This window comes from Emys orbicularis, chromosome 2 (assembly GCF_028017835.1).
Source record: "Emys orbicularis isolate rEmyOrb1 chromosome 2, rEmyOrb1.hap1, whole genome shotgun sequence".
Taxonomy (NCBI): Eukaryota; Metazoa; Chordata; order Testudines; family Emydidae; genus Emys; species Emys orbicularis.
This window is the reverse complement of record NC_088684.1, coordinates 100927703-100951473: the sequence shown is the minus strand read 5'-3', so window position 1 is coordinate 100951473 and position 23771 is coordinate 100927703. Positions and strand designations below refer to the sequence as shown.

The following is a 23771-nucleotide window of genomic DNA, read 5'->3' as shown; positions in this document are numbered from 1 at the left end:
GTGATAGACCCAGGCCAGTTGGGTACAGCAGAATAGCAGAAGGCAGATATACTGGCCACTGGATTAACAGTTTTCTGTTCCCTGACTGACCAGAGCAGGGGCTGGGCCAGGCTAATGAGAACACCTGACTCCAATTAACCTGCAAAGAGTCAGGTGAGGCCATTAAGCTAATGTGACTACCTGACTCTAATTAAGGCCCGCTGATACTATAAAAAGGGCTCACTCCAGTCAGGTAGAGGAGAGCCAGGGAGCCAGAGGAGAGGAAGTGCAGCTGAAGGACTGGTTAATGAAGACACCCTCAAGTTATTGATAAGGGAGCCCTAAAGTAAGGGTGAAGAAGGGAGAAGCAGGAGAGCTGTGGGGAAGTGGCCCAGGGAAATGTAGCAACTCTGGCAGTGAAAGGTTGGCTGCCAACAGCTGCTACCATTAGGGTCCCTGGGCCGGAACCCGGAGTAGAGGGCGGGCCCGGGTTCCCCCCAACCCACCACTACAGGAACACCTCCTGGGAGGGGAAGTTAGGCCCCTGTCAGGACAGGAGGCTAAACTGTTCTAAAACAAGCCCTAGGGACAACAGAGACTGGGAATTCTCTCACCAACCTCCTTGCTGGCTTATGATGAAAAGGGCTCAGTAGACTGTAACCCTGGCCCTAGAGAGAGAAGGGCTACGTGGAGGGTCACAGAGAGCCACTGAGGCTAGCATATACCGCCTAGAAGCGCAGGACCCACAGGGACAAGGTCAGAGCTCTGCCACACTAGTTTGTGCTGTGTGGATACTTATGCGGTGCTGACATGATCAATGAAGCTGATAACTACGCACCTCAATTTAAATGTCTCAATACTTTGGATCAAGGAGATGGTGGTAATCTGTAACATACCTGGATTATCCACAAACAGAAATGACTGTATGGAACCATAAAATTAAATCAGTCTCCACTGTAATTATGTGTATTGGTATTTGAAATAGACAGAGTTTACATTTTCTGCAAGTTTCTTTGAATTATGATTAAACAGAGTAAAATACAAGTGCAGAAAGGGATGTTATAAATTGATTGCATACACTTCATCAAATAGGAAAAGCTTTCATGCAGTCAGAAGATTTTCATTTATATGACCATTATAAAATGGATTAATAAATCCCAGAAATAAGTTGTATGGTACTGTGAATGTCCTAACAAGATTTTTATGTGGAATTGGAAAAATTATTTTCATAAACCCTAAAATAAAATATTTACATTAAATAATATTGTTAACCTTATTAGCGTTACTACATATTTAATTTCTGAAGGAGTATGTTTTCAAAGTTTTAAAAGTTGGCAAAAAAAATTCAGAAAATACAGGAATGAAATAAAAGTTTTACTTTATCCAGGCCATAAGGGATTTCTTGTATTCCTTGTTTTGCTTTAACTGGTCAACATTCTAAAATCAAAAAGTACATATTGTCTTTTTCATCACTTAGTGTCTGGATGTTCGTGAGTTTTTTACCTGCCTTCTTTTGCCACAACTTTTCTTTGAAGTTGTTTTCAAATGGGTCTCCATCTTTGAGTAAATCTGTTTTGAGATCACTGCTTCACAATGCAAGGGATCATTCACTGCCAACATCTTAAAATACAAAAGTTGATATATCCTCATTAGCTAAAACTCCAGTACTATTGTAATGGTTATCATGACAGGACTTCTGATCGACTTTTTTTGGCCACTGAATCTCACCATTACAATCCACCCTGACCTGTCACTTCTAACAACACTAACACCAATGTGAATTATGCAGATAAATCTATCACTCACTGTCCAAAGAACAGACCACTATCAATATATACCCTTTCTTACTGATGTACATTCTCACTCTAGCAGCTAACCTGTGTCTGTGAGGGATTAATAGCCTAGTGCTTCATATTTCTAGAGACTTTGGTATTGAACTGTGTTCACAGAATATATGCAAGAGCCCCTCTCTGCTCAACCCCCTTCATCAACGCCCCCCACCCACATAACAAACAAACCCCAACAATAATAAAGTCAGGCTGAAAAATAATTACAGTCTACCAAATTCATATTTTTAGATTAAGAAAATCTTAAGAAAATGGGAAAGAAAATACCACTTCACACCCTGTGCCCAACTCCCTGGAGTTTTTAGGATAAAACATCTTTTCATTTTCTTTTGGTGAAGAGCATTCTTAAATAGCAGCAATAAAAGGTTCTATATCTTGTAAAGAAAGTGCAACAAAAATGTCTGGATAATTTTCTTAGAGTTAAAAGACTTTGTAGACACAAATTAAAAGCAACATTAGGAGATTCAAAGCACAATTTATGTTCTTGAAAATCTGAAAAAACTTGGTGCTAAATTCATCACTATTGCACTGAACTCAGTTTACCACTTCTTGTTTCATGAAAACTCAAGAGGAAGTATCATACTCTATTTAAATTATTTTTACTGTGCCATTCAACAAGAAGTTCAAATGCTGTTAACAAGTTGCATTTATACTAGGGTGGTCAAGTAATTAAAAAAATTAATCGTGATTAATTGCACCGTTAAACAATAATAGAAAACCATTTGTTTAAATATTTTTGGATGTTTTCTACAATTTTCAAATATTTTGATTTCAATTACAACACAGAATACAAAGTGTACACTGCTCACTTAATATTTATTTTTGATTACAAATGCTTTTACAGTGAAAGTAAAAGAAATAGTATTTTTAAATTAATCTAATACAAGTACTGTAGTGCAATCTCTTCATCATGAAAGTTGAACTTACAAATGTAGTATTATGTACCAAAAACAACTGCATTCAAAAATAAAACAATGTAAATCTTTAGAGCCTAGAAAGTCCACTCAGTCCTACTTCTTGTACAGCCATGGCTCAGACAAACAAGTTGGTTTACATTTGTGGGAGATAATGCTGTCCACTTCTTGTTTACAATGTCATCTGAAAATGAGAACGGGCGTTTGTATGGCACTGTTATAGCCGGCGTCGCAAGATATTTACATGTCAGATGTGCTAAAGATTCATATGTCCCATTTGTTTAAATATTTTTGGATGTTTTCTACATCTTCATGCTTCACCCACCATTCCAGAGGACATATGTCCACGCTGATAACGGGTTCTGCTAGATAACGATCCAAAGCAGTGTGGACCGATGCATGTTCATTTTCATTATGAGTCAGATGCCACTAGTAGAAGGTTGATTTTCCTTTTTAGTGGTTCAGGATCTGTAGTTTCCATGTCAGAGTGTTGGGCTTTTAAGACTTCTGAAAGCATGCGCCACACTTCGTTGCCCTCAGATTTTGGAAGGCATTTCAGATTCTTAAACCTTGGGTCAAGTGTTGTAGCTATCTTTAAGAAATTTCACATTGGTACCTTCTTTGCATTTTGTCAAATCTGCAGTGAAAGTGTTCTTAAAATGAACAACATATGCTGGGTCATCATCTGAGATTGCTATAACATGAAATATATAGCAGAATGCAGGTAAAACAGCAGGAAACATACAATTCTCCCCAAAGGAGTTCAGTCCTATATTTAATTAATGCATTATTTTTTTAACGAGCATAGTCAGCATGGAAGCACGTCCTCTGGAATAGTGGCGGAAGGATGAAGAGGCATACGAATGTTTAGCATATCTGGCATGTAAATACCTTGCAATGCCAGCTGCAAAAGTGCCATGCAAATGCCTGTTCTCACTTTTAGGTGACGTAAATAAGAAGTGGACAGCATTATCTCCCGTAAATGTAAACAAACTTGTTTGTCTTAGTGATTGGCTGAACAAGAAGTAGGACTGAGTGGACTTGTAGACTCTGAAGTTTTACGTTGTTTTGTTTTTGAATGCAGTGATGTAACAAAAAATTACATTTGTAAGTTGCATTTTCACGATAGAGAGATTGCACTACAGTACTTGTATGAGGTGAACTGAAAAATACTATTTCTTTTGTTTATCATTTTTACAGTGCAAATATTTGTAATCAAAATAATAATATAAGGGGGGGAATGTACACTTTGTATTCTGTGTTGTAATTGAAATCAATATCTTATAAAATGTAGAAAGACATCCAAAAATATTTAATACATTTCAATTGGTATTGTTTAACAGCGCAATTAAAACTGCAATTGATCACGATTCATTTTTTTAATCGCGATTAATTTTTGAGTTAATCACATGAGTTAACTGCGATTAATGGACAGCCCTAATTTTTACTAACTTGTAATCTAAACAGCTATTATACATGCAAAGATTTTTAATGAATGTGTTGTAATAACTGAACCTGGTAAAGTTTCAAGCTTGTGTAAAAGCACTGGGCTTACATATTCTGTAGTCTACAGCTACTAGGTGATACGATCACATACTTGAGCTGGTCTGATATACCATCCATTAGCAGGTTGTAGTACACAACTTTGTGTGAAGACAGACTGACACACAAAAAATGGAAGCATATTATTGCTTATAAATTTTGCTAGTCCCATTAAATAAAAATCTGGAATGAAATTTAAAGGAATTACGCTTCCTTTCAGAAAGTCACAATTACAAGAGCATACAGCTCAGATGATAAAACAAATCATAGTCTTTTATTGTAAAAGGAGGCAATGGTTAAAGATTTTAATACAAATTACAGCAAATATTAGAAACACACAATCTACCTGGCAGAACTAAGATATAGCATCAAATGCAATGAATAGTCTAATTACCTCAGCGCGCGCACACACACACACACACACACACAGTTGGTGAGAGCTAGTATAGGTGAAACCTATTATTTACTGTACCTGCTCATAGTTGACTTGTGAATGGTGATTGGTTGTCTTGGTGATATACTCCTTTGATGGTATTAATGATTTTTGATGTTCTTCTCTTTTGGCTCTGTGCACTGTACTGTTTAAAACCAATCTGAGAATATTTAACCCTGCTCCTTCAGTTGGGCTCTTTGTTTGATGCTGTGATATGCTGGTGTTCGCAATTTCTTTGTCTGACTCAGAAATCTGTATATGTACCTTCTTTGAACTGTGACTTCCCCCAAGTATTCTTGTGGTGTTTTGATTTGATAACTTTCCCGCCTTTTTTGTAGTAGAACTGAGTAGTGCAGGTTTTTTCAAACCTAGATTGGCATTTGATATCTGAAGCATTGATTTGTCACTAGCAGATAATGAAGAAGAATTTAGCTTCTCAGGTTTGACTCTACTTGAATTCCTACCTGAAGTTGGGCTACTAGAAAAAGCAGAATTTGTCAGCTGTTTACCAGTTTCTTTTTTCTGGTCACATATAGGTCTACCACTTTTTACACTTGCTTTCCCAGTCATTCTCTGAGCAACAGTGCCATTAGTAGGATTTTTGAATGACACAATTTGGACAGGTTTGTATACCTGATTTACACTGGGGTTGCATACAGTTAATTTAGACATGGTGACATCTCTAACTACTTTTGGAGAATGCTGTAAAACACTCACTTTTTTCTTTCCTTCATTGGCTCTTGTGGCCTTTACATCCATTTGCAACAACTTTCCTTTGAAAATAGGTATAATTCTAGTGGCATTGTTCCTTTGAGAATCCACAGATGAATTCTTAGACATTCTTAAGGATTCAGTTGAGTGAACTGGTACCCCTGATGCTCCTGGAGTCCGCTGCTGCTGTCTACTATGCACTGTTTTCTTCATGGCCTCAGCAACAGCATCCTCTGGACATGGAATGAGATTTGAGAAAATACATTGTTTTGGCTGACTGATCAAAAGCTCCATCCTGTGGCTAATTCTTGAACTGCCTTGTGAAGACCTCTGCTGCAAAGTCTCTCTCCTTGGAGGTGCTTGAGTCAGAGATACCTTGCATATCGGTTTGCCAGTCAGATTTGCAGGGTTGGCATTTACTCCCTGAAACACACAGCTGTTGCCAAACTGATTCAACTGAATAAAGAGAGTTAGTTTACAATGCTATAACAACTTAGTCTGTATACAACATACACTGTACACATTTTTGTGTTGGTTATTTTACAATTCTGTTTTTTAAAAACAACCTAGAATTAAGAACATTGTATGCTTGCTATTAAGACATTTAAGGAAAGATTTTTTCAGCTTGCTAAATGAAAAGTAATATGTATGCAAATATCTGATTGTCAAGATGGCAAATATGTTGCACAATATATATCCTTTCAAGCAAGAATAAAAAAGCATGCCACAAGCTATATACGGAGATCACTTCACCCACCACTGAAATGGAATCCAGCAACCTTTTAACATCACATAGCAACAATAAAAGACACAAGGGGAATTTTTCTGTTACAAATACAAGTGGAGAAACCATTTCAGTAATGTGCCCCTTTCATATGCAGTATATCAGATCATTTTATTCCCTCTCATGGAAAAAATCCACTGAAATGGAAGAACTACTCTGAAAATTCTGTGTGACTTGCCACACTGAGTTTCTGCTACAATATCCTCTTTGAGGAAAAGGGTCTACAGCCCATAGGGAGAGATCCAGTTCCACCCTTCAGGATATTATGGCATGTGCATGCAGAGCAAACTCCTCTATGCTGCTCCTCAGTGCTCCTATTGTGCCACAGGAAACCTAGATGCCTTTGACTCCCTAATCAGCAGATATGTTCAATCAACCCTCTTTAAATGAGTAGTGGCTGCTATCATTCAAAATAAGTTTTGATCTGATTACAATTATCTTCCATTAGGACATTCTCCTTAATTGCACAGTTATCACAGATGGTAATACTATGGCTATGCCCTCTGTCTCACACCAGGCTGACAAACCACCTGAAACCTCACAGAACTCTGATTGTGTGGTTTTGAGGGATGAAGGACAAAACTCACTGGATCCAGTCTCCCCATTCTCTGCTCATTATGAGCTACATTTGGTTGATGAGGCACTTTTCGGATTGCCACATTTCTCAAAAGGGGAAGACCTAATCCTTAGTCATTATCTTAGAGCAGTACTTCTAAAATTGTGGAATGCAAAGCAATTTCTAGTGTTCCACACAGAGCTGGCTGACTGTCCTTGTCTCTAGTTACTTCTACAGACATCTAGACTTTTCATAGCAAAGAAATGCCTGGATGCCTGTGAAAACTGTGGGAAATAAGGAGGAGCCATCCTAACTTTCTCCATTAGGGGCTGCAGCTGCTGGAAAGAGAGAAACAGGAGATCTTAACACCAGATCTTAACATTTTCAAAACTCTGCAATTTCTACTGCATTCTTCAAATTCTACTCTTTGTTTTTAAAAAATGAAGTTTTTCTTCTTTCACTGACAACATAATCAGCATGTGTGCTACTGCTTGGCAAAGGCTGAAATTCATATTTCATATAGCCTATTATTCTAAAAGGGTTGTAAATTCTGCTCCTTCCCATCCTCTTCACCTCTGAAGTGTGAACTTCAGCCTGACGAGAACCATTTAAATGCTTGCGATAATAAGTCCAGACCACTTATTTTCTCTATTTTTTTTTCAAAACAAGGAAAAATATTATTGTGATATTATGGTGGCAGAGTTAAGATAAAAAAAATTCAGGAAAAGGAAACCTTAGATTCCAGCTGAACTGTTAATTTGGCTACATATCACTTCCATATTTTGTTATACAGTTATGATGTGAACAGTAATATGTCAGGCTACCCATTTAACTAGAAAAACACAAGTATTAACAATGATTCATGGTGAGAAATACTTTTATACTCTTGTAATGTTCTGAAAATTCACATGGGAAAGAGCACGTATTATCATTAACAACACTGTGCCCATCAATATAAATATTAATATAAACATAAAACTTCTTACGTGCATGGGATGTTTGATGAGTTCCTTTGTGGCATACAATGCTTTACTTGTCATTTTTACTGGAAATCCACATAGATGAGGAAGTTTAGACTTTAGGTCAGAAACAAAAGAGTTTAACACACCTTCTAAATCTATTCTAGTAAAATATTGGACTGGTTGGCTTCTTATGCAACTTAAAGGGTACCTGAATAAGTGTTAAGGGCTATGTAAGATGGCTTTTAGCATTTTGTATAATGAAACTGTTTATCCTTTTCTTGAGTAAAAGCTTAAATACACACTAAAATTTCTTCAAAAGAATTTAAAATAAAAAAAAGCAGCTTTACTATTTTTAAAGGGACCAAAATTTTAGTAGTTTTAATGGGTTTAGAGATTTAAAAGTGTTACTCTTATTAGGCTAAATTAAGCCATTTTCATTCCCATTGAGAAGTACTTTATTGCTTGAGCAGTCCCGTTGAAATCAATGGGATTTCTTGCAGAATAAGGTATTTATTCAACATGAGTAAAAGTGATAGAAACTAGTGCTTTATTTGTAATATCCTCCTGGTTTTCTTCATTGCCTTCTCTGGATATTTTAATTATTTTCTCATTCAAAGCACAACTCAATATGAATCTTGGTTTTTAGTCTGACTTCTTTCTTTGTGAGCATGGTACTGAAATCAGAATTCCCTAATTAATGTGAACACCCTCTACTGGCAGTCATTTCAGCAGCAACATAAAATGTCTGAAACAAGTATTATTTTTTCAGTATTTCAATGACACAGAGGTTGATTAAAAAAAGTAAAGCTAGACTATGGAGGATATTCCTCACTGGATTGCATAAATTGAAAAGCAAAGGAAAAATGAGGCCTAAACTAATTAATAATGCCCCTGGTAAAGGGTGACCTGCTAAGAAAAATATTCTGTTAGTGCCATTTCTTGTTTCCATATCAAGGAGGCCTGAAAAGATTTATTTTTATAAAAAGGGGGGGGGGAGTTTCTGCTTGTTTTTAAGATTATAAAGTCATAGGTCGTCTAGCCTGTTTTTCCTGGAAGACTCTTGATGATTGTGAGGAACAAGTAACTTCACAGATATTATGGGGGTGAAACCAGACTTAGGCTTCAATTGTGAAAACACTTAAAATGTGCTGAACTTTAAGCATGAGAGTAAATGTTAGCAGGATCAGAGCCTGTGTGGTGAAGTAATTTTATTCAGATTAAGATTTACTAAAACGTAATTTTTATTTGATGGGCTTTTTTTGTTTTTGTTGTTAAAGCCTATTTAACCCATATGCCTGAACAAACAGGCTGAAGAAAAATTATTCTCTCTAAGATTTGGCATCCCAGCCCCTACAAGAGTTCCAATTAATATCTCAGGGTCCTTTAAGAAACATCTCCAGCAAAATAGGGAAGACCAGATTTGACATTATTCATTAATAACACAGAAGGACTGAATTAAATATTTTGGACCGTATTTTCTGATGGCATAGCCTCATTCACTTCAATGGAATTACAACTGCAGTGAATTTGGCCCTCTATTTGGATTAGAGTTTGGATCTTGGCTAGCATGGTAAAAGAGAAGGCGGTCCAACACAAAAGAAAATATATATAAAGGATATGTAAAGAGTCGTTCCCCTATCAGTTTGAAGTAAACACTGCAATATATTTTTGTCTCTCCATGATCCTCTGGAAGGATATACCCATACTAAAAATAAAATACACATATAAATGGAATGTTATTATAAACAACGTGATTAATACAAAAACATTCAAAAAAGAGACAAAAGGGAAAAAAATCATGTTCTTTCCTACCAGATTCTTCCAGTGCATCTGAAAGTCTTTGTATGAATGAAAAGGAGACTCTGGTGGAATTATATGGCTAATACTTATGATCTGACCCATTTTCATGCTGTACAGGGGTAAAGCAAAGACAGAATGCTAGATACAACCCACAGCATAGTTGAAAACACAGTTATTTGGTAAACTGTTTGTTTTTGTTGGAAATTAAATAGAATTTTACCTTGGCAAGACATAGCACCAGTTACTTAAAATGGAGTGTCTCTGAATGACTGTATTTTTGTTGTCAAATATTTCTAAGATGTTTGCTGAAATGTCAAAGTCTTCCAGCTTCAAATAGAAAAAAGTGTTTTGTTATTTTCAAATATTGCTTCATTTATACAAAGTGAAAAAGGAACACGCAAAACACCTAACGTGCATTCAAATGTACTACTGAAACTTATACATGAATATTCATTTATCAGTCATTGCAAACTGCTAATTTTAGAATTATATTCACATTATCACATGGCAGAGTCTGTTTCAAACTTTAAAAACCTATACTTTCCGGATCTGGCGGCTATCAGAGCTGATGTTAATTACTTAATACTGAAGTATGGTTTCCTGATATATTTGCTGTAAGTTATTATAGGATGAAAGTGAAAGAAGGATTATCTCCTGGGGAATATTATGGTATAAGGCGACCTAGTGGCATAAAGAGGTCCATCCATTGTAATCTTCATGCACTGTGTGTAGATGTCCTTCTATTCTGTGGAGACTACAAGAAAGGGGTCAGAAACCCTGGTGTCAAACAGGGTTTTTGGTGTTTGTGGATGATACAGTGCTTAAATCTCAATGGCTTCATCTGCCTCTATTGCTACTAATTCATCTTCTCCTCCAGAGGAGGACTGTTCTGTAACATCTTTGCGCAGCAGTCCCAAATGTCCCCAAAATGTTTCATGTGAAAAATCTACTATCCTTGGGGAAATAGTTCTACCAGAATGCACTTCCCTTTTCCCATGCTCTGTTATTATTTTCTATGAAATTCTCTTCAAACAGTAACTGTAGGGAAATCTCACAGCTCTGACATTCTGATTGGAATGACTGTCAGACTCATATGAGTACAGCCATATCCAATAATATATGGCATATATATTTAGTACAAGATGAGGATAAACAACTAACATAGTGCATGTCCAATGGCAATTGGGAGTAAACATCTTGATCCCCCATGTCCTTTTCAAATAAAGCATCCCAGATAAAATACAGCCAATAAAAAAGTGCAAGTAGGATGAACAAAATTAGCCATAGAAATTAGAACTGTTCTGTACCTTGGGTGGCGGTAGTCGAATTGTGCAAGCCTCTACACTGATGCAAAGTTGGGTCTCTGATACATTGAGGTCCATGACTGAAATAAAATCAAAACCAAAACCACTCTGTATATCTATATAATTGTCTATTAAATGAAAAGGTAAAGCCAAGATGCTTATTTAAAAAAACAAAAAAAACCCAAAACAACCCTCCCACCATTATGCTGTGTAGCAGTACCAAAAAAGAAGAATTCCTCTTCATGTATAAAGAATTATATTCAATTTTTAAAAATCAAAATAAGCATTGTCTGGCTAATTCCTAATACCAGTGACTAAATTTCACTTGTAAAATGTATGTGAACATACAACTGTGAGCTTTGTGCAATTATGTATGTCCAAATGGTCACTTGAATGCACAAATACCAATTTGCACAGCCAATTACCTGCTCCTGAAAATATTTCCAGGTGCAAATTTAGGTGCAAATGTTTTAAAATTTAGTTCTTAAAATTTATATTTGAGTTATAGAAATAAAATAAATATATTTTTCTATATATTTATTCATAACATACTAAGGAACAACCCCACTGTGGCCTGATGTTTTGAGAACTGTAAATTTAAGGCAGTTAATCATAGTTACTCATTTTACTTTACCCATGTTCATCAAACCTCCATACCACTTGTGCAGTCTGAACTACATTTGCCTAAAATGAACGGTTATAACCAGGTTCTTTCAACCATATATTTCAATCTATGGTCATAGGTTAAGATTAATAGTATAAAAATACTCCTCTCTCTCTTATATTCAATTAATTTGAAAACTGTCCATATAATTTAAAGAAGAATCTGCCAGCAGGTATCATATGATTGAAATTATTTGTAGATTGCAAAATGAAAAGATATTGAGTTGATATACTAAGACCATGGAAGCTTTAGTACAGTCTTACTAATGTCTAATATACTTACAATATTAACACAATATTGTACTTACCAACAGCATTTTGCCTTCCCATTTGAGACAAAAAATTGCTTCCTTAATAAATAAAATAAGTATGTATTATTTTTATAAAATGTATGCATAAACCTAGTATACTTTAAGACTTTTATCTCAGAAATATGCATGAAAGCACAACACCTATATACATGATGTTTATCTCTCAGTAAGGAATTTGTACACAGAATTGTTTTTCATTAGGTAACAGTTAATAATGCAACTTCCACCACCATGTGTATGTGTGTGTGGGGGGGGGCGGGGGGCACTTTGTCTGGATAAGTGGGAAGAAAAGGATGTGGCTCCTGTAAGGTTGCTCCTCTCCTTCAAACTGAGGTGGGTAGGGAGAGGGAGGCATTACCTAAGCTAGGGCTGGCCAGAGGGGGTAAGGTAAGCCACTGGCCTCCTGCAGGGCTGGGAAAAGGTATATATGCTCTGTCCTGCCAGACAGAACCCTCTCTCATGGATCAGCAGTTCCCACCCACTGGACAAGTGTAGTCTGTTGTGGGCACTGTGCTAGTTGCCTTTTTCAGGACTGGGAAGGAATTTTTCCCTTATCAGATTGGCTGGAATAGTGTGGGATTTTTCACCTTCCACACACCTTCAGGACCTGATTGGGTCAGCCAGGAAGTAAGGTTAAAGTTGTTGCAATGTGGTTGGTAGCAGTGTCCAGTGCAGGTAATTATTCCATAGGGAGTCTGGTTCTCTGATTAACTGGAGTTGGAAGTGGACTTAGGGGAAGGCACCCCCTAAAGAAGCTGGGCAACAGGGCTGGTGCTCCTAATGTCTGTTACAGTGAGGAGACAACTCCCTTTCCCCAGCCCCTTAACCCTCACATGAGGGAAAGGCGGTGGGGTCCCAGCAATGGTTGCAATCAAGGTTGGAGGGGTGGGGGCTGTTGGCAGCCCTCCACAAACAGTTGGAAATGAGTGAGAAATGAATGATAACCTGCACTGTATGAGTTATTGCTGGTAATTCCCAGATGAATTAAGTTATTAAAGTTGCAGCCTAAAAAGCCACATTCCTCACATCTTCTTGTTTTTCTTAAATGTCTGGGACAAATTCCTCAGGCTCAAAAGGAGAGCTGGATAGAAACATTGCTTTGTCTTCTTCCATCCACCCAAACCAGCTGATAGATTAGAAGCAACCCCAGAGCTACCATGTATGTTTCACAAGAAAAAGTTTTAGTCTAAGTCAGGGGTCGGCAACCTCTGGCACGCGGCTCGCCAGGGTAAGCACCCTGGCGGGCCGGGCCAGTTTGTTTACCTGCCGCGTCCGCAGGTTTGGCTGATCGCGGCTCCCACTGGCAGTGGTTCGCTGCTCCAGGCCAATGGGGGCTGCGGAAGCGGCGCGGGCCGAGGGATGTGCTGGCCGCGGCTTCCCGCCGCCCCCATTGGCCTGGAGCGGCAAACCGCGGCCAGTGGGAGCCGCGATTGGCCGAACTTGCAGACGCGGCAGGTAAACAAACTGGCCCGGCCCACCAGGGTGCTTACCCTGGTGAGCAGCGTGCCAGAGGTAGCCGACCCCTGGTCTAAATGATACTATGAAATTAAGAACCAAATAGTGGCCTTGATTCCAGTGAGGAGGGGCCACTGACAACAGATGGGTAGAATGTCTCAGAAAGTACCCAGGGGAGTTGGGGGTAAAGGTGCTGGATAGTGCTTTTCATACTGGTTGAAGAAGGGCTAGTGTGTACTTTGTCTCCACTCTCCCTCATACCAACCAGCTAGCCATGCCCCTTGGCCATGGAAAGCTTGTGGAAACATTCTGCCTAGGTCACATGAAGGGCACTTGGTGGAAGGAGGAAAGAGCTGTCTGAACACTCTTCTTCATTAGCATAACTATACATAACAAGATACAGTGTAACCTTGAAATATAAAATAACTATTGTAGCAATATCATCCTTTGGGTAGATAGACTGTACACCCCAGAACAAACATTAAAAGTTTAGTTCAATAAAAGTAAACCAATTTCACACCATCTGAGGATCTGGCCCTCTGATTTTAATTCTTTTTCTTGAGTACACTGACTTGGTTTTAAAGGGATGTAAATCTGTTTTGAAAATAGTCAATGAAGAAAAAATGATTCAAAATAAAATAAAAGATTCTGATAACAGTGAGACTGGAACTAAAACAGAAAAATGCATTTTTATCCCAATTTATACTGTAGAATAAATCCATACAATTTCTGTAAGGGATGAATAGCATGTGGTTGTGTTAGGCCTGGTCTACACTAGGAGGTTATGTCGAATTTAGCAGCGTTAACTCGAATTAAACCTGCACCCGTCCACACAATGAAGCTATTTATTTCGACATAGAGGTCTCTTTAAATCGATTTCTGTACTCCTCCCCGACGAAGGGAGTAGTGCTAAATTCGACATGGCCATGTCGAATTAGGGTAGGTGTGGATGGAATTCTACGCTAATAGCTCCGGGAGCTATCCCACAGTGCACCACTCTGTTGACGCTCTGGACAGCAGTATGAGCTCGGATGCTCTGACCAGCCACCAGCCACACAGGAAAAGCCCCGGGAAAATTTGAATTCCTTTTCCTGTCTGGCCAGTTTGAATCTCATTTCCTGTTTGGACATCATGGCGAGCTGAGCAGTACTGGCAACGATGCAGAGCTCTCCGGCAGAGGTGACCATGCAATCGCAGAATAGAAAGAGGGCCCCAGCATGGACTGATCGGGAAGTCTTGGATCTGATCGCTGTGTGGGGCGATGAGTCCGTGCTTTCGGAGCTGCGATCGAAAAAACGGAATGCGAAGATCTACGAGAAGATCTCAAAAGCCATGATGGAGAGAGGATACAGCTGGGATGCAACGCAGTGCCGCGTGAAAATCAAGGAGCTGAGACAAGGGTACCAGAAGACCAAAGCGTCAAACGGACGCTCCGGATCCCAGCCCCAGACATGCCGTTTCTACGAGGCACTGCATTCCATTCTAGGTGCGGCCGCCAACACTACCCCACCATTGTCCGTGGACTCTGACGATGGGGTATTGTCGACGGCCGCTTCCTCGGAGATGTTCGCGGACAGGGAAGATGAGAAAGGAGATGAGGAGGACGAGGCAGTCGACAGCGCTTTCAACGCTGATTTCCCCAACAGCCAGGATCTCTTCATCACCCTCACGGAGATCCCCTACCAACCCTCCCAAGGCGGTAACCCGGACCGTGAATCAGGGGAAGGATCAGTAGGTAAGTGTTTTAAACATTTATTTTGAACAGAATAGGAATGGTAGCTTAACAATGGGTTTTTCATGATTAGTTTGCCCTAGGTGCTTTAGTTTTTAGTCCTTGCCAGTGCAGCTACTGGAAAATTCTGTCAATATGTACGGGGATAGAGCAGAAATCCTCCTGGGACATCTCCACGAAGATCTCCTGGAGGTATTGTGAAAGCCTTTGCATCAGGTTCCTGGGGAGAGCGGCCTTATTGCGTCCTCCTGGCGCGGAAAAGTTTCCTACCATGGCTACCAGCAAGTACTCCGGGATCATTGCCTCGCAAAGCATGGCGGCATACGGCCCTGGTGTTTGCTGGCATTCACGCAGCATGCGGTCTTTCTCTGTCTCCGAAATCCTCATCAGAGTGATATCACTCATGGTGACCTGCTTTGAATTAGGGGAATGTTAGTATTGGGACTGACTGCCTATTCCTTTACATAACTGTAACCGGCAGTTTACAGCCACGCTGTGGAGGCGGGATAGGGGCAGCATGCAGGGATCTTTCCTGGGGACAGCCGCGAGGGGGGTGGGACAGGGGCAGAGTTCATGCTGGCCGGATTGCCGGCAGCAGGAACTGGCCAATGCTAGGAGCACTGCTTGGAATGTGAAAGGAGGGCACTGCTATAAATTAAGCTTTAAGCAGCCAAAAGTCTACGGCTTACCATGTCCGCCTGCTAGCCGAATTCCGTTGTCCGGCCCCGCTTGTGTGATCTGTACAGCAAGACCCCAGGCACTCAATGGGAAGGCCGAAAATTCGACCTTGTACTGAGTGCGCATGTGATAGGTACTGTGCATGGTCTTGTTCACAGAGAGACTATATTCATTGTTCGCAAAACTGTATCTTTGTGAGGAATTCACTCCCTTTTTCCCATCCCACAGCTGCGAGTATCTCCCGAGCTACCCCGGCATCCCCCTCCCAGAGGCTGGCGCAGATCAGGCGACGAAAGAAAAGGACACGGGATGAGATGTTCTCAGAACTTATGGGCTGCTCCCGAGCCGAGGCAGCCCAGCAGACCCAGTGGAGGGAGAACATGTCGCAATACCAGCGATCACACAGCGAACGGGAGGACAGGTGGCGGCAGGAAGACCAGCAGGCGACTCAAACGCTGCTTGGACTAATGAGGGAGCAAACGGACACGCTCCGGCGCCTTGTAGATGTTCTGCAGGACCGGAGGCAGGAGGACAGAGCCCCGCTGCATTTTATCTCTAACCGCCCTCCCCCGCCACAAAGTCCCATCCCCCCCCTCACCCAAAGTCCCAAGAAGGAGGGGCGGCAGGGGCCGTGAAAAGAGTCACTCCACCCCTGCAGACTGCTCAAGTAGCAGAAGACTCTCATTCCCAAAGATTTGATAAGTCCTTTCCTTCACTCCAAAAGCACCTCACCCAAGCCCCCGTCCCAGTTTCATCTCCTAAGTGTGTAGTTGTTAATAAAAAATAAGTTTCTGTTAATTACTGTTTCCGTCATGTTCTTTTAGAGGAGAGTGTGTTTGAAGGGGGGAAGGGGGTTGGTAATTGGAGAGGACAGTCACCTTTACCAGGGTACAGACACGGGGGCAGGTTCAGCAGAAGGTCACACACACATTGCAGTCACTAGGCACCCTGGTCAGTCTGGGAGGTGGTTTTCATGTTCTGTGTGTGGGGGGGGCTATGTGAGTTTGTGGCGGGGGAGGGCGAAAAACAGATCTTATGCAGCCTGGATGACAGAGCCACGCAGCAGGGGATCTGTAACCGCCCTCCCCCGCCACAAAGTCACATAGCCCCCACACACAGAGTCCCGAAAAGGAGGGGTGGCAGGCTCCATTGAAACAACCAGTCCACCACTGCGGACCGCTCTAGGAGCAGGAGCCTGTCATTCCTCGAGTTTAGACGCGTCCTTTCCATCACTACACCCGCTCCGCACCACAGTCTGCGTCCCAGTTTCAACACTTTACCACGAAATCCGTAATAAAGAAAACGGTGTTAATGAACAAAGTTTCATTTATTTTATTTTTAAAGGTGTGTTGGAAGGGGGGGAAGGGGGTTGGTAACTGGAGAGGATAGCCAACATTAACTGGGTAAAGAAACGGGGACAGGTTCAGCTTCTGTTTAAACAAACTTAATAGTCACAGGTTACCCTGCTCACTCTGGAACCTAGCTTTCAAAGCTTCCCGGATGCACAGCGCATCCCGCTGGGCTCTTCTATTCGCCCGGCTGTCTGGCTGGGCGTAATCAGCAGCCAGGCTATTTGCCTCAACCTCCCACCCCGCCATAAACGTCTCCCCCTTGCTCTCACAGAGATTGTGGAGCACACAGCAAGCTGCAATAACAATGGGGATATTGGTTTCGCTGAGATCAGAGCGAGTCAGTAAGCTTCTCCATCTCCCCTTCAGACGTCCAAAAGCACACTCCACCACCATTCTGCACTTGCTCAGCCGGTAGTTGAAGAGTTCTTTTTCACTGTCCAGGGCGCCTGTATAGGGCTTCATGAGCCAGGGCATTAGCGGGTAGGCTGGGTCCCCGAGGATCACTATAGGCATCTCCACATCCCCAACAGTTATTTTGTGGTCCAGGAAATAAATACCTTCCTGCAGCCGTCTAAACAGACCAGAGTTCCTGAAAACGCGAGCATCATGAACCTTGCCCGGCCATCCGACGTTGATGTTTGTAAAACGTCCCCTATGGTCCATCAGTGCTTGCAGCACCATTGAAAAGTAGCCCTTTCGGTTAATGTACTGGCTGGCCTGGTGGTCCGGACCCAGGATAGGGATGTGAGTTCCATCTATAGCCCCACCGCAGTTTGGGAATCCCATCGCAGCGAAGCCATCTATGATCACCTGCATGTTTCCCAGGGTCACTACCTTTGAGAGCAGTAGCTCAACGATTGCATTGGCTACTTGCATCACAGCACCCCCATGGTAGATTTGCCCATGCCAAAGTGATTCGCGACTGACCGGTAGCTGTCTGGCATTGCAAGCTTCCAGAGGGCTATGGCCACTCACTTCTGGACAGTCAGGGCTGCTCGCATCCGGGTGTCCTTGCGCTTCAGGGCAGGGGACAGCAACTCACAAAGTTCCAGGAAAGTTCCCTTACGCATCCTAAAGTTTCGCAGCCACTATGATTCATCCCAGACCTGCAGCACTATGCGGTCCCACCAGTCCGTGCTTGTTTCCCGGGCCCAGAATCGCCGTTCCACAGCATCAACATGACCCATTGCCACCATGATGTTCACGGCGCGGGGTCCCATGCTTTGTGAGAGGTCTGTGCCCCTCTCAGACTTAATGTCCTCACCGCGCTGCCGTAGCCTCCTCGCCCGATTTCTCAGCATCTGCCTCTGAAAAAGGTGGATGATAAGGTGCGAGGTGTTGACAACGGCCATAACTGCAGCGATGATTGCAGCGGGATCCATGCTCGCAGTGCTGTGGCGTCTGCGCTGTCAATCACCAGAAAAGTGCGCGAACTGATTGCCCGCCGGTGCTTTCACGGAGGGAGAGCGGGAGTGAGGGTTGAATGACGACAGTTACCCAAAACCACCCTCAACACATTTTTTGCCCCAGCAGGCATTGGGGGCTCGACCCAGAATTCCAATGGGCAGCGGGGACTGCGGGAACTGTGGGATAGCTACCCACAGTGCACCGCTTCCAATGTCGACGCTTGCCCCGTTAGTGTGGACTCACAAAGTCGAATTACTGTCCTTAGTGTGGATACACACGTTCGACTTTGTAATATCGGTTCCACAAATTCGCTTTAAGTAAAATCGAACTACTCTCGTAGTGTAGACATACCCTTAGAACCACATCCACCGGTGTCTGGTCTTCTACATTTGCTAATTTGGCACTCTTCTCCCCTTGTTCAGTTAGTAGGGGAAACATTGTTAGGTGGTAAGAACAACATCTAGCCTTATGAAACTTGGTGGAAAGACATGGTCGTAAAGCATGTCACGGTCATCCTATGTAAGTGAAGTGTGCAACTTCTGTGAAACAGAAGTGTGGATTATGAACAGCTGATTTTGAAACCTATTTACAGTATTTTCATAAATTATTTGCTGTACTGCAAAATTTGATTTTGAAATTATTAACTGAATATGCTATGGTCAATTTAAATGGTTATTAGATCAATTACACGGGAAGGAGAGACAGAAAATTTGAATTACTTGCCCTTTTATATTATTCATTAAAAAATTGAACTGGGATAAAGAAACAATCATAGAAATACAAACAAACAAAATGTAAGACTAATAATCAAAGAGTAGGCAGCATATGCATGGCAAATATAATTTAAAAATAATAAAGTACTGAAAGTCAAAGGGTCAGACTCTGACCCAGTTGAGTAAGATACCTTGTACCAACAGATGACCAGCCTTATTCCAGCTGGGGGCAAGTCTGGTTATAAGTGTGTAACAGAGACATGGTTGAAGGATGGCTGGGCCAACTCTCTCTGGAGCCTCAATCTAGTAATATTAACCAAGGGGAAAAAAAGATTTAAATAATTATATAATAAGTAGATTTTAAAGCAATTAAATCAAGATTTTATAAAAGATAATCATACTGTCATTTTGGGCCAGATCCTGAAAGATCCTGAGCACCTGTACCCTTTATTATAGTTGGGAACTGCAACAGATTTGAGCCCCTTGGGATTTGGCCTTTTACATTTTACTGGACACCAACATTAAGGTGCATTCTAATGCATTCTGGGTTTTTGAAGGGTCAGAAGGTTGGGGGGAAAGGAATGACTGAATGAGTTATATACAGTACTTTTCAGTGGATACTGTTTATATCTCATGCCAAACTCTAACCAGTGAGTCCCAACATGTACACACATCAAACCCAGCTGCCGGTCTAGCCTGAGATCAAGGATGTTTTTTGATGAGATCACAAGTTTGGTTGATTAAGATAATTGTGTTGACATAATATACCTAGACATCAGTAAAGCACGTGACTCAGTCCCACATGACAATCTGTTAAAAAATAGCACTAGACAAAAATCAATGTAGCCTATACTAAACACATTAAAAACTGGTTAGCTGATAGCTCTCAAAAAGGATGTTTCTAGTGAGGTCCTATCTGTTCTCAGTCCAATGCTATTCAATACCTTTATCAGTGATCTGGAAGACAATGTAAAATAATTGCTAATAAAACTTTCAAATGACACAAAAAATGGTAGAATGGTAAATAATGATGGGGTCAGATTAGTTATACAATTTGACATAGATCACTTGGTAAGGTGGGCTCATCTGAACAAAAGGTCTTTTTATACAATCAAATGCAAGGTCATACATCTAGGAACAAAGAAAGGTAGGCCACAATGAAGATGCACATGCATGATTACAACTTGGTTTTGATTATAACTACTGGCTTCCTACTTAGCAGTTTCTGAAAGTCCACACTCAGCCATACAAATGCAAACGTTGTATCACAGGCAATGTAGCACAACAGAATCATAATATACATTGCAAACAAAACAAAAACAGGTCATGGACAAGGCTTCACAAAGTTTTCTATACTTTGCATTATTTGGTACTGTAAGCCAATCCTATAATACACAGCATACGCATTTTGTGCAAAATTTAAGTAGGGGGGAGCTTTTCTGTTGGAATGGAAATTGCAAGCACTATGAAAAACATCATTACTACTGGGATCACAAGTACTGGCAACAATGAATAAGTGTAAAAGTGTGAAGAATCACTTACTGTAGCTCCATGTTTCTCTACATAAGCCTGACATTTTCCTGTTTTGTAAAAAGATATCTAAACAAAAACAAAAAAGAATTATCTGAACCTTTTGAACTTAAAAGGAGTATTCAACAATTACTGGTGCAGCCTTACCACATTCGGTACTAACCATTCTTCCAGAGCCAAGTCCTTGATATCTACCTGTCTTAATTATTGGTGGGGTTGTTGTATTATTATAGAGCCTAGAAGCCCTAGTCATGGACCAGAACCCACTATGGCAGAAATTTCTAATAAAATTGCTTTGAAACTACCTCAACTGTCCTGAAGTGGGGCTGGTGACTGAAAAGATCCATAATGGACCCAGGATGGCTGCTGTTGGTCTCTTCCCTGGCTAACTCCGTTCTCAAGGTCAGCGGGGAAGAGCTATTTTGCTTTGTCCCTAACCAATGACCAACATAAAATATTTAATTAATGCAGTTGGATGAAAATGTCTTCAGACAGGGCTGGCTCTAGGTTTTTATACAGCTCTGTGCAACTCATGACATGCAGGGTCCCATTATATTCCCCCCACCACAATTTCGGAGGCTCTTGATCGTGACACTGGGGAAGGAGGAAAGAATATTTTTAAGTGACAAACGTAGCAATGTCCATTTCAATTTTTGCTGTTTAGGAGCAATAATTATATGTTTTATTAGATTTTGTATATTCATCTTGATATGAAAGAGATTTTTTTATACATTAAAAAGTTAATACATAATTTAAATAAAGTCACTTTTCAGTGTTAGACGTCAGGCCTGGCCCAACAGCATCTTTGTTTTATAAGAACTAGCTCATTAATATGTGAAGTGAATGATAGTTTAAAAGCACCAGGCACAATATTTTAAAAATACATAAAATATATAGTAGTATATAACATTAAAAATTGTGTAATTTAGTTTACAGTGAAAGTTAAGAGATTGCCTTATTATGTAAAAAGACACCCCCAAAGCATCGCCAAATATTTTGGGTAAAATCCTGGACCTACTGAAGTCAACAGTTTTACCATTGTCTTCAGTATGACCAGGATTTCACTCCTCCTCAACACTTAAGGAACATTTCACTGTACTTCTCTATATGAAGTGATGATACACATTACTTACCACTGTCCTTTCAAATAATATGCCACATACATTATTGGTGTTAATTTACGTATTTTGCAGTAACAACAATTTATATTTAAACTGTATCTATTTACTTATAGTAGTTCTACTAATAAAACAACTTGAATATACAGATAGAAATACTGTAAGTATCAGAGATTTTATTACTGACCGCCATTACAACTGAAATTTGATTCAGTGTTCCAGGGACAGGTGAGGAAAGGATGTCTTGATGAAGAAATAACAATTGCCTACAAAGATAAAACTTTTCAAAATTAATTCTGAACTGAATTTCCTCTAAATTGGGCTTGACATCTCAGCATTAGGTTACCTTTATTTTAGCTATATTTTCCTAAAGCTTAACTACATTTTCCAGTAGTTCAGTAGAAAATGCTAGATAGCTCAAGTTACTGAGTCACATCCCACCCAGACTGGTCAGTCACAAACAGTTATCTGATAATTGTTTGGAGACCTTTGTGAGAAGAAACAAAATCCACATTCAGAATTGGCACTCACTCTCTCCCAGAAGGTGGGAAGGTAAATGTGAAACAAAACAAGAGTAGGAATGGTAACTGGAGTATGTTGGGAATGAGAGTGTGCTTTTTGGGAGAGAACTACCACTTTATTCCTCACCTCAACCTCTGTAAAACACTGTAATATCTCAGGTGATACATTCAAAGAGTTCCAGCTTTGCATAGGACTATGGACTAACTTTTATTCTTTTTATTCTATTTTATTCTTTTATAATCTTTTATTATTCCCTTACTAATTCAGTGGTCCACTCTTGACAAGTGACTTAAAATTGAACACCTTTACAACCTATAAAGGATTTTGTTGCCTTTTTTTTTTTTTAAAACAATCATCATGTACCTTACCAGAACAGCTATAGGAAAAAAATGTATTATGTAATAAGTATGTCATAACTGTTAGGAACTTTACTGATCTTGTTACAGTTAACTACTACTACTAATGAAATACTTTAACAAAAAATAAAATAAAATTGCTTCTTGAGAATGGCAACCCTTATTTGCCTTTACCTGCAAATCTTCATCTGTGTATTCCTAATCTCATTTTCTGCCAATTTAGAACTCAGTGTAACCTTAATGGCACAGAGTTTTTGTAACTCAGGCAGACTGACGAAGAACAGCGACTGGTGTCTTGTGTCATTCATCTTATTTTGTTAACTGTCCCAACTCAGCAGCTTAGTCTTTAATAAAAGAAAAATATTACTTCATTATCAAAAAGAGGAGGCTATTATTAGGATATTGTGTAATTATGAGATAATGCAGACTTAAGCAGAGTCAGAATGAGCTCTACCCTGACATCTGGTGGTGAGTTGTGGAAAAGGACTTCAGGGGCTGATCTCGTTTGCATGGGCACACCCACCCCACCTAGCATGATGGGACTGCTTGCCCAAATGGTCACTTTGGCTCCTGTGGGATCCCCAGTCTCTTTGTTATTGGGGCAGGAGTAATAAAGTGTTGTTATCCTGGTTATGTGAATCAAGGACAGTAGAACTGTACTTGGCATTTTATAACAGAGGGACTCAAAATTAATTCTCGCCCTCAACTAAGCCAAACTTACTTGGGGGTGGGTCTTTTGCTCATGGTTTGTGTTATGAATCCTGTTTGTGGTGTTTCTCCAACATAATGCCACATTGTTTCCCTCTGTTATTAAAAGGCTTTTGCTACACTCAGACTCTGTACTTGCGAGAGGGGAAGTACTGCCTCTTAGAGGTGCCCGGGGGGGGTGGTATGTAATTGTCTGAGGTCACTGGATGGGGGCTTGAGCCGGTTTTGCATTGTGTTTTTGAAACGGAACTCCTAGATACTGAACCCGGCCCTTGTTGCTGCCATCTCTGACGGGCAGAAGGGTTACACAAACAAATTCATCAATACGACTGTATTCCTATTAACATTAGGTGGGAGTTTATAACATATAATAGCTTAGTCAGCTTAGACAATT

General features: G+C 40.5%; 1 protein-coding gene across 1 annotated transcript; it reads right to left on the bottom strand.

Annotated features, from left to right (window-relative positions):
- Nucleotides 1-1353: 1353 nt before the first annotated feature.
- On the bottom strand, nucleotides 1354-22977 carry C2H18orf63 (chromosome 2 C18orf63 homolog). The gene is made up of 12 exons (XM_065398326.1): nucleotides 22844-22977; nucleotides 21979-22057; nucleotides 20686-20742; nucleotides 19335-19446; nucleotides 11804-11845; nucleotides 10836-10912; nucleotides 9749-9855; nucleotides 9541-9637; nucleotides 9321-9433; nucleotides 7753-7936; nucleotides 4755-5882; nucleotides 1354-1416 (listed from the first exon to the last, which is right to left on the bottom strand). The coding sequence occupies exons 1-12, from the start codon at nucleotides 22975-22977 to the stop codon at nucleotides 1354-1356; spliced, it is 2193 nt and encodes a 730-aa protein (XP_065254398.1).
- Between the last annotated feature and the right edge of the window lie 794 nt (nucleotides 22978-23771).